The following is a 12,336-nucleotide window of genomic DNA, read 5'->3' as shown; positions in this document are numbered from 1 at the left end:
GACTATTCGAAGAATATGAGAGCTATTGTAGTCGCCCCGGCGTCGGCGTCAGCGTCCGCGTCGGCGTCTGCGTTGGTTAAAGTTTTTTGTAAAGTCAAATATCTCAATTATTGCTTGAGATATTCAATTGAAACTTACAATACTTATTCATAGTAACAAGGTACATCAGATTGACAAGTTTGATAACTCTGCCTACAATATTGACAGAATTATGCCCCTTTTTAACTTAGAAATTTTGGTTAAAGTTTTTTGTAAAGTCAAATATCTCAATTATTGCTTCAGATATTCAATTGAAACTTACAATACTTATTTATAGTAACAAGGTACATCAGATTGACAAGTTTGATAACTCTGCCTACAATATTGACAGAATTATGCCCCTTTTTAACTTAGAAATTTTGGTTAAAGTTTTTTGTAAAGTCAAATATCTCAATTATTGCTTCAGATATTCAATTGAAACTTACAATACTTATTTATAGTAACAAGGTACATCAGATTGACAAGTTTGATAACTCTGCCTATAATATTGATAGAATTATGCCCCTTTTTAACTTAGAAATTTTGGTTAAAGTTGTTTTGTAAAGTCAAATATCACAATTATTGCTTGAGATATTCAATTGAAACTTACAATACTTATTTATAGTAACAAGGTACATCAGATTGACATGTTGGATAACTCTGCCTACAATATTGATAGAATTATGCCCCATTGGAACTTAGAAATTTTGGTTAAAGTTTTTTTGTAAAGTCAAATATCTTAATTATTGCTTGAGATATTCAATTGAAATTTAAAATACTTTTTATAGTAACAATGTACATCAGTTTGCAAAATTGCATAACTCAGCCTGCAATATTTGCAGAATTATTTGCCCCTTTTAAACTTAGAAATTTTGGTTAAAGGTCTTCAAAGATATATGTACTTAGGGTCATAATTGTATGTCACTGACCAAGTTCCATAACTCTATCTTGCATTTAGGCTGATTCATATCCCCTTTTCTATTTAGTCTCTTGGTTAATGATTACATGCAAGTTTTACAAATCTCAATAACTATTAAAGATATTTATTTAAAACTTCACATATGCATTTAGGGCCATAATTGTAGGTCACTGACAAAGATTCATAATTTTATCTTGCATTCAGGCTGATTTTTCTCCCCTTTTTCAACTTAGAAATTCATGATAAAGTTTTGCTTGTAAACTGTTATCTCCATAACTATTGAAGGGTTTGTGCCTTTTTTGGGACAATTTTATGCATTCATAATAATAAAGCAGTGATTTACTTGAAAAAACATCTTAATAACAAGCCTTTGTTCCTTTTCTGCCAATTTTATGTATTCATAGGTAATTAGTATTATTATACTCAATAAAACACCCTTGTGACATTACCTTCCGAATAGTCAAGCCAATACTGTATAATAAGACTCTCTCTCAAGGCCTATAACATGAATTTATAAAAAAAATAGCCCTTTTGTGAACTTAGAAAATTTAACATTATCATGCAAGGCTCTTTTACCATCAAGCACTTAGAATAGTCGAGCGTGCTGTCCTACCGACAGCTCTTGTTTTTTCTTTTTTCTATATACATGTTAGAAAAGAAATAAAAACATCAACTTTATTTTCTTGCATTATTGTACAATAATGCATGGATAATCATTCAAAATGCTTTGTAATTAATTACTTGGGCATACTCAGGTCTTGGTTATTATTTAACTAAGCATTTGAACTGCATTTAAACTTGAACTGAGCATTATCCTTTTCTCTCCAACTATATATAAAAGATTTAAATTTTTTATCATTCTGATGAAGGTTAGTTGGAACCAAAACCAGTAGATTATTCAATTTCTCAACCTGCACTGCTGTTTACATGTTTGCATATCTTCATTTTTATCTTATTTTAACAATTTCAACATCAAATAACAATTTTCTCTCAACAGTTGGTTGTGACAGCTTATGACAGTTTGTCACCTCGCCTGGTAGCCACGGCAACTGTTACCATAGAGGTTATTCGTAATCCCAGCACTCCAGTGTTTGAACTAACCTCATACCAGACTACAATATCAGAATATTTCTCACTAGGACAAAGCATCTTTAATATTACTGCGACAGATCCAGATAGTGTAAGTTTGTGTTGAAGTTTGTTTACCTTCTATTTAAATGTTATGTAGCCATGTGTGACACATAGCCAGTCGACATAGTTCAGTCGGTTAAAGTGTGAAACTTATGTCAACATGGTGGGTTCGATTCCTAAGCTGGCTAACTAAAATTTCTAAATAGTCTTTAATGAGAGTGCCTTAACAATTTTCATGCTAAAGAACCAGGAGCAGTTACTGGAATTTGGGCATCTCTGTATCTTGCACTATCTTCTAAAATCTGAAATGAGGACTCGCCCAATGGGCAACCAGTGGCGAGTATAAATAAACTCGCACACACACATATGACACATACATGTATTTAGAGCCAGGTCAATATGCATATCCATTCAGTACATCCCTACCCCAATACTGTTATACAATAAACCTCTGTTGGCGAGGGGTTAGAGTCGATGACTTCTAATCCAGTTACCTCTCTGGTGTGGGTTTGATCCTTGGGAGATGCTTTGGTAGTTTAGCGCGGAGGAAGGTAGTCTAGTACTGGTGTAACTCTCCAGGAACGATGGTTAGGTAACTACCGGCCTATATGACTGAAATACTGTTGGGGAAAAGGCGTAGAATCAAACAAACCCCCTCCGTGGTCGAGGGTTAGAGTCGATGATTTCTAATCCAGTTACCTCTCTGGCGTGGGTTCGATCCCCGGGAGATGCTTTGGTAGTTTAGCATGGAGGAAGGTAGTCTAGTACTGGTGTAACTCTCCAGGAACGATGGTTAGGAAACTACCCACCTATATGACTAGAATACTGTTGGGAAAAGGCGTAAAATGAAACAAACAAACATACAATAAAATACATTTTGATGGATTTATTAACCAGTTATTAAGACTATATTCCTAAATACTTCCTATAATTATAATGTATCTTTACTCTTGAGACAAAAAGAATTAAAACAACAACAATTAAGGTTATATGTATGTTATAATCATGTGGTGATTTGATTTTTTTTTCAGGATATTGTACGCTACTCATTTATCCGCCAAAATGATAATTTTAACCCCAATATCAACAGAGGTTTGGATTTCTTCTATATATTGGAGAGCTCAGGGCTTGTTTACCTGAAAACGCCCCTGTACACTGACAGCTTAGAAGAAAACAGATTCCAGGTAACATATTTCCTTAAATAAAAAGAAGAAAGAGTACCTCATTGTTGATAGGAAAGTATTATGAAATCTGAAGCTGTAAAGTCTGCTATTTACAGATACAGACATGATTTGGACAGTTTTATCCAGTTATGTCAAATGAGAAAAAAGTAGTCAAAAACATAGGCTAAATTGCACAACTTGACTATCTGCCCTCGCCTCTATACTTTCAAATATTTTAGAACAGTTTTTAAGTCTAATTTTCATTACAAACATGTTTACAGTTTCACAAAAATGACCATAATATATAACAGATTTGTAAAGGAATTAATTAATGCTTTGAAAGTAACGTATTAAAATGATAGAGATATTTTTTGTTTACAGATGCAAGTACAAGCACGAGATCAGAGATTCCCTCAGGAGAGATTTGCCTTGGCTCCAGTTACAATCTTTGTCACACGTACACGCTCGCCACCTGTGTTCAGACAGACACCATACGCGACTTCAGTTTCAGAAAATATTGCATCAAGCTCCTCAATCTACAGAGTTACTGCCACAGATTCAGACTTGGAGGTAAAACTTCTAATAACCTTATAAAGTTGTGACTTAAAAATGGCAATACCTCTAATAGCTTTGGAATGGTGTGACTTAAAAATGGCAATACTTCTAATAATCTTGGAAGGGTGTGACTTAAAAATGACAATACTTCTAATAGCTTTGGAAGGATGTGACTTAAAAATGGCAATACTTTTAATAACCTTGTAAGGATGTGACTTAAGAATGGCATTGATGTTGTATTGCAACTTTATGTGGCTTGGTTCTCTTAAAATTATAGGATTTATCTGGAAGTAAAATTAACAATTTCTGTAAATTCAAATAAAACTGAAAAATACTATTTACTTCATTTTCATATTTAGATAAATGTGTATTGATGAAATAGTTCTCGACCAGAAAATTCTTATATTTGAAACTATGGTATACCTTTTTGAAAATAATGAAAATTGTACCCTTGAGTTGACATTTACTATGTTTACAGCAAGAAATAGAGTACATTGTGGTTGGAGATGATAGCGCACCATACTTTTTCCGTGTGGATTCAAATACTGGAGAGGTTTTCACAAAGAATGACCTTAGAACAGGCATTAGTTTCCAATACACTGTAAGTTAACAAGGCATAAAATGTTGACAGTAAGCTATTTATAGAATATATGGTAAGGTGAAAAAAGTTTTGCATTTCATGAAATACTATGATTGTGTAAGTTATGAATAGTTTCATAGTGAGTATGAAATGCAAAATATGAATAGCTTACATTGTAAGCTATGAATAGCTTACCTTTTGAGTAGCTTACACTGTAAGCAATGAATAGCTTACATTTTAAGTAAGTTATGAATAACTTACATGACAATCAGTTGTGACTTGCTTACATTGCTAGTGAGTTATGAATAGCTTACATTGTAAGTTATAATTAGCTTACATTGTAAGTTATAAACAGGTTACATTTTGAGTTAAGTTTTAAATAGCTTACATGGCCTTCAGTTATAAATAGCTTACATGGAAAGTTAGTTATGAGTAACATACATTGTTGTCAGTTATGAGTAGCTTACATTTTGAGTTATAAAAAGTTTACATGCTAAACAGTACTTTGGATAGATTCATATGTTTTTTTTAAGATATATTTTTAGAACATATTTTTATTGTGTCGCCTCTACGGAGTAGTGGCGACATATAGGGATCACTTCTCCGTCGTCTGTCTGTCCGTCTGTCCGTCTGTCTGTCTGTCTGTCTGTCTGTCTGTCCGTCTGTCCGTCCGTCCGTCACAAAACTTGTCCGGACTACTCCTCATAAACTACTGGTGCAATTTCATCCAAACTTTACAGGAATGATCAGTACCAAGTATAGTTGTGCATATTGTCAGGATTTTCCGGTTCAATGATTTTTGTCAGAGTTATGGCCCTTTAATAATTTTTAATTTTAAAGTTTGTCCGGACTACTTCTCTTATACCACAAATGCAATTTCAATGAAACTTTACAGGATTGATCTGTAGCTCAAGTCCTTGCGCATATTGCACGGGTTTTCCGGTTGAATGATTTTTGGCCGAGTTATGGCCCTTTGATAAAAAGGTTTCTTTTTCTGTGTGTTGCCAGATACACAAAAGCTTGTCCGGACTACTCCTCATAAACTACTGGTGCAATTTCATCCAAACTTTACAGGAATGATCAGTACCAAGTCTAGTTGTGCATATTGTCAGCATTTTCCGGTTCAATGATTTTTGTTTGAGTTATGGCCCTTTAATAATTTTTATTTTTAAAGTTTGTCCAGACTACTTCTCTTATACCACTTATGCAATTTCAATGAAACTTTACAGGATTGATTTGTAGCTCAAGTCCTTGCGCATATTGCACGGGTTTTCCGGTTGAATGATTTTTGGCGGAGTTATGGCCCTTTGATAAAAAGGTGTTTTTTTCAGTGTGTTGCCAGATACGCAAAAGTTTGTCCGGACTACTCCTCATAAACTACTGGTGCAATTTTATCCAAATTTTACAGGAATGATCAGTACAGAGTGGTTAGTCTAGTTGTGCACTGTCCGTCTGTCTGTCCGTCTGTCACAAAATTTGTCCCAACATGAAATTGGCCATCATGAGGCGACACATGTGATTACTGATCGCTCTTGTTAGAACATATGTAAGCTATGAAAAGTTAGTACTCATAATAAGGAATGCTAGTATAACTTAAGGCCATTTTTTATGAGTAAAGCATGTAAATGAATTTTGTTTTATGTAAATAGGTACATAATTTTTTGTAAAATGAATAGATAAACTTACAAAAGCCATATTTAAGGCAAGAGCAGTTGTTTTTCTAATTCGCCATCATTGCATTATCATCTAAAAAATGGCAGTAATAAACAAATTATAAATTTTATATAAAAAAAAACATACCAAAAAATCTAAATTCTGAGAAAGGCATACTTATATTTGTATTGAAGAAAAATGTTCAATTTTTATCTTGTAGCTTCGAGTTCAGGCATATGATACAGCTTACAGAAATCAAATAGCAGAAGAGATTGTCACAATTTCTGTGAACAGGAATGAGAATTCACCAAGTTTCCTTCAGTCACCATATCGCGTAACAATCAACGAAACCATTGCTCTAGGAACCTGTATTATCACTGTTACAGCAACTGATGATGATGGCGTAAGTTATAATATTTCATATGTTAAAAAAGTACAACATGATGATGAAGAAGGTTGAAAATAAATGCTCAGCTCATTATGTTCTTAGAAACATTTTTGAGATATCACCTGAATTTAAGCGATCATTTTATTTTGTGTCGATTTGAGGAGTAAAGATTGATGAATAAGAAATGTATACAATCATTTCTGGACTGGTTACAATAATTCTTGTGACAAAGCTATATAATATGCATATAGGTCAATAATTTTCTCAGGTGCTATCATTTGAAATAATGCTTCAGAGGTCCTCCTTTAATAGAGTGGCATTACACCATAAGTGTCTTTGTTTGATAACTAAATCCAACTGTTCATACTCTTTAAATAAAAAATGGTCAATACATGTACCATGTCTCTATGGCCAGCAGTTGAAATATTTGGTTCAATGACTTTATATAAAATAAATGTTTTGCAAGTGAATTTAAAGGTAACAAGATTACTCAACTTGTCATTTTATTCTTTTTCAGGATCGTGTGACTTACGCAGCTACAGGAGAGACTAACACGTTGAATTATTTCAGTCTTGGTGCAGATACAGGTGTCATCTGTGTCAGAGCTCCGCTACTTGGTGTTGCTCAAACTGAATACAGGGTGAATAGTATTTTAGTTTTTAATTATGTTTTAAATACTGGTGTAAAAACTTGGAAAACATTTTTATGTAAAAACTTACCTTCTAGCTTACAGAAAGTTGATTTTTCTACTAAAAAGACAACTGAGGTTAGAAAGACTTCACCATTAGTACTGGAAACTTTCCCTACTGCCTTACATACTGGTATTAGTTTTATGTAAATTGTTAAAAAATTATGCTATCTATTAAATCTATTAAATTATACCACATAAACAAACTTCTGAAAAATAAACCATTTATGCTTAAAAAAATTATGGTTTTTAAGAAGTTAAAATTTTGTTGTGACTGACAGAATGGGGATGTTCTTGTTGTAAGAACACCTCCTGTTTAGTGTTTGTAATGTATAATATACAAGTGATTACTTTATTACAGATGACAATTGTTGCCAATGACAACAGCAGTCCGGAAAAAACAGGCTTTGTTGAAGCATTCATAACAGTAATACGTGACCAGTTCCCACCTGTGTTTATTAGACAGCCATACAGGGAGACTTTGAATGAATTTGTTCAGACAGGGGCCTCTGTTTACACTGTTACTGCTACAGATCAAGATCTTGTTGTTAGTTTTTTTTTAAATGTTATGTTTGATAAATGATAGTAAAATTTAGTCCTTGATTCAAAAGGTTATATTTTGATATTTTTTAGGTAGAATTTGATTTTCTTTAAAATGTTACTAGAATCAATTTGCAGACATAAAGTAAATGTCTTAAACTCATGTTTTATGTCGAGAAATTAAGATAATGTTTATATTTTTAATGTTTAACAACAGTATTTTGCATGCTTAAAGTTAAGACATGCAGTAAAGCATTTTTATTTATTTATTACTTGAGCATCTTTTCTTAGGGCATTGTACTAGTGTAAAAAAGTACTTGAGTTGAGAACTTGCATTTTCAATTTATGGAGGCTGTGTTGTACATTACTAAAACATTTTTTTATTTCACTGTTTACAGGGAAACATTCGCTACAACATGATTGGTGACTATCCCTCGCAGAGTTTCTTCCAGGTAGACAGTATAACAGGTGTTATCAGAACCACCAACAACTTGAGGTTGGATTATGGTTATTCATCATCTTACATTGCTCGAGTGACAGCAGTTGATGATGCTCGACCCAACCAAGTTGCAACAGCTACTGTTCTGTTCTCAGTTATTCGTAATCCAAATGGTCCACGGTTCTTGCTGCCAAGCTATGCTAATACTATTCCCGAGACAACTGCCATTGGAAGTGTTGTACAGAATGTGACAGCTGTTGATTGATGAAAAAAAAATGCTAATCAAGTCCAAAAAAATATGCTAATACAATTCCTTTAACAACTGCGATGGACAATTGTTCAGAATGTACAGTGATGATCAGATTAATGTAATGTAGTTAAAAAAGAATTTTTTCTGACATTCCAAAATTTTTATAACTATTGAATCAGTCTTATGAAGCCGTTCATGTTTCATAATATAAATTAGAGATTTATTATTAACAGTCAAAGCCCTTTAAACGACTGCAATTTACGGTTAAACTTCATGGATGAACACCTTATGTTAGAGTTTTTTTTAGTTAAAGCAACTAGGATTTATCATGCTCTATTAAAAATTGAAGATAACAGAATAATTGCCTATTAATTTGATGTTTCATCTATATACTAGATTTTTAAAATTGTGAACGTCTTTAAAACAAATTTTGAAATCGGGTACAACCTAAATTTACACTTTGAAATTTTTTCTAGCGCAAATTTACAGATATGCTTTTTCGATTTTTATATTCAACATTGTGATGCTAGTGTATAATATTTGACTATCTATAAATTCAGATACATGCGAATACTATATTGTCCTAAGTGAAACATTTCTATATAATGAGTAACTTCTGTTATACATTGTAAGAATAAACAGTTATTACATGTAATTTCAGGATTCATAAGTTAAATAATTCTATCTATCTTATATCTATCTATTAATTCATTATTCAATATTCTGAACTAATTTCTAATTTTTTATATTGAAATCGCAATTCTGTAATAGTTTTGTTATAGATATATTTTTGTAAATTGTTTTTTTCATTCAAGATAATGCATATTTAAGGCAAATTAACATTCAGCCCCTAAGCCTCTTTTAAATAATTAGATTCTTTGTATTTTGTATTAAGAAAGTCTAATTGAATTTTTTTTTTTTTATTAAAATTCAAGGTTTTTAATAAAAAAATGAAAAAGGCAGAAAGTTTACACTAAACAAGTAGGCTACATGCACAGTAATGTGTCATTTAAATAGCAAAATGTAACAATTTAGTATTTTGACTTCCATACAAAATACTAATACACTGTAATTTAACCAATTACCAATAGAGCAAAAGTAGCAGAAGATAGTTCCACAATGTGGCAAATGAATCAATTTCTGTATGTAACAAGATACCAAAAATATAAAGTTTTTGAGAAATGACAATGATATTATTTCTTAGGAATAATAATGGCCCTTTAAAAAAATATTTTGCTTTTGGTATCTATAATTTTTCATTTTAAATGTTTTATACATGTAGCGTTTAAGCTATTTCCCTATTTATAATAAAAGCAGCTTTATAAGCATGTAATGCTTATGAGTATAGAGTAAGACTGGTTTATTATTGTATACTTGTATTAAGGTCAAACTCTATACTGTTTGATATTCAAGCTTAGCTAGTCAGGAACAATGGACCCTCAAAAGAAAAGTCCAAAATTTGATATATTTAGATTTTTTTTTGATAAGAAATGTTGATAATTTTATTTCAAATATTTTGAATTTACAGTTGAATTATCGGGTGTGTGACAATGGCTTACCCACACGATGTGCCAATACAACTGGAACCATCAGTGTGGTCAGGAACCAGTTCCCACCGGTTTTCTTCAGCGAGCCATATACACGCAGCATTGAGGAGACTTTCACAGTCGGTGCTACAGTATTATCAGTTACTGCAAGTGACAATGATCTAGCCGGTACCTTGGTTTATGAGGCAATCACAACCAGCTACCCATTCGCAGTTGAACGCAACACTGGCGCAGTTACACTTGAATTTGACAATCTTTTCTATGGACCTCAGTTTTACTCTGTAAGTTTCTAAAAATAACTACATGTACATGTACCCTGGTATGTGGTGGTGAAAAAATTTAAGTTAATTTTACTCTCTTACTTGGAGTGAATATTTCTAGCATATTTATTTTCACGATTTTTGTGAAAGAACAATAGTATACACTAAATCAATCAGTTAATTGACAAATAGCAAGAATACTTAAGTGATCTATGTTGAAAGTTTATCAATGTTTATTTGCAACAACACAATTATGTGATAATGTATATATTTAATATTAAAACATCCTTAAATATGTTTTTCCTTCTTATAAATATAGCAAGTTCAATTTTAATCATTCAAACTGGAAATAGTGTTAGAAATTTGTATGTGTATTGGTTACATAAAGAAAAAGTTCAAGCTTAGAAAACCATTTTTAGGAAAAAATAGAAGTTTAATGTGATATTTTATCATGTTCCTTGTGTTTACAGTTCCGTGTTCAGACCTATGACACAGCAGACCCGACAAGAATTGATGTCACCAACGTTAATATTTCCGTCATTCAGAATCCAAGTGGACCAAATTTCATCAATGATCCATATACTGTCACTATCTCGGATACATACAGTGTTGGACGCATAGTTGTTAATACCACTGCAATTGATCTAGATGGGGTAAACATGAACCTTCTTTTGATTTTGTTTCATGTTATAGCATTATGTGTTTTAGTCATAGAAAATTCACAATATGAAGTTTTATTGCTATTCTTAATCATTAATCCCTCCTTACCTTGGACATGAATCTTGTTTCCTGCATTCTACTATGTCCGTCGTCCGTCGTACGTCGTCCGTCCGGCCGTCCACAATTGCTTGTGAACACTCTAGCGGTCGCATTTTTGCCTCAATCATCATCAAACTTGGTCAGGATGCTTATCTAGTTGAAAGCTCGGATGAGTTCGAACATGGGTCATCTCGGATGAAAAACTAGGTCACAAGAGCTAAAAATAGAAAAACCTAGTGAACACTCTAGAGGTCACATTTTTGACCCAATCATCATCAAACTTGGTCAGGATGTCTGTCTAGGTGATAGCTCGGATGAGTTCGAACATGGGTCATCTCGGATGAAAAAGTAGGTCACAGGAGCTATAAATAGAAAAACCTTGTGAACACTCTAGTGGTCACATTTTTGAACCAATCATCATCAAACTTGGTCAGAATGCTTGTCTAGTCAATTGCTTGGATGAGTTCGAACATGGGTCATCTCTGATGAAAAACTAGGTCACAGGAGCTAAAAATAGAAAAACCTTGTGAACACTCTAGTGGTCACATTTTTGACCCAATCATCATCAAACTTTGTCAGGATGCTTGTTTAGATAATAGCTCAGATGAGTTCGAATATGGGTCATCTCGGATGAAAAACTAGGTCACCGGAGCTATAAATAGAAAAACCTTGTTAACACTTTAGCGGTCACATTTTTGCATCAATCATCATCAAACTTGATCAAGATGCTTGTCTAGGTGATAGCTCGGATGAGTTCGAACATGGGTCATCTCGGATGAAAAACTAGGTCACAGGAGCTAAAAATAGAAAAACCTTGTTAACACTCTAGTGGTCACAATTTTGACTCAATTGTCATCAAACTTGGTCAGGAAACTTGAATAGGTCATTGCTTGGAATAAATCGAACATGGGACATCTCGGATGAAAAACTAGGTCACATGAGCTAAAAATAGAAAAATCTTGTTAACACTCTAGTGGCTACTGTTGTGATCCAAATATTCTGTTAATTGGTCTGAAAGTTTTTTTTGATGATTTCTAAGTCAAGATCAAACATGGGTCATCTTGGATGAAAAACTAGGTCACACCGCCCAAATATGGAAAAACCTTGTTAACATTCTAGTGGTCACATTTTCGACTCGATTATCATCAAACTTGGTCAGGATGCTTGTCTAGGTAATTGCTTGGATTAGTTCGAAATCGCATGTGAAACTAGGTCACCGGAGCTAAAAATAGAAAAATCTTGTTAACACTCTAGTTGCTACTGTTTTGATCCAAGTATCCTGGAAATTGGTCTGAAAGTTTGTTTTGATGATTTCTAGGTCAAGTTTGAATATGTGTCACCTGGTAAAAAAACTAGGTCGCACTGCTCAAATATGGATAATCCTTGTTAACACTGTAGTGGTCACATTTTTGACTCACCTGTCATGAGACTTGGTCAGAATGCTTG

At 33.1% G+C, this 12,336-nt stretch overlaps 1 protein-coding gene across 1 annotated transcript in view; it reads left to right on the top strand.

Moving 5' to 3' along the window:
* Window positions 1-12,336, top strand: part of LOC132737850 (uncharacterized) — a 128,171-nt gene that overhangs the window by 74,184 nt on the left and 41,651 nt on the right. The window contains exons 87-96 of the mRNA XM_060725210.1: window positions 1,935-2,117; window positions 3,100-3,252; window positions 3,613-3,801; window positions 4,265-4,387; window positions 6,240-6,422; window positions 6,925-7,047; window positions 7,457-7,642; window positions 8,034-8,330; window positions 9,853-10,152; window positions 10,602-10,784. Of these exons, the coding sequence (XP_060581193.1) occupies window positions 1,935-2,117; window positions 3,100-3,252; window positions 3,613-3,801; window positions 4,265-4,387; window positions 6,240-6,422; window positions 6,925-7,047; window positions 7,457-7,642; window positions 8,034-8,330; window positions 9,853-10,152; window positions 10,602-10,784 (1,920 nt within the window). The remainder of the gene's footprint in view (window positions 1-1,934; window positions 2,118-3,099; window positions 3,253-3,612; window positions 3,802-4,264; window positions 4,388-6,239; window positions 6,423-6,924; window positions 7,048-7,456; window positions 7,643-8,033; window positions 8,331-9,852; window positions 10,153-10,601; window positions 10,785-12,336) is intronic.

Source organism: Ruditapes philippinarum, unplaced genomic scaffold (assembly GCF_026571515.1).
Source record: "Ruditapes philippinarum isolate M1 unplaced genomic scaffold, ASM2657151v2 ctg125_1_1_1_1, whole genome shotgun sequence".
In the NCBI taxonomy this organism is placed as follows: Eukaryota; Metazoa; Mollusca; class Bivalvia; order Venerida; family Veneridae; genus Ruditapes; species Ruditapes philippinarum.
The sequence above is the reverse complement of the archived record's forward strand: the minus strand, read 5'-3'. Positions and strand labels throughout refer to the sequence as shown.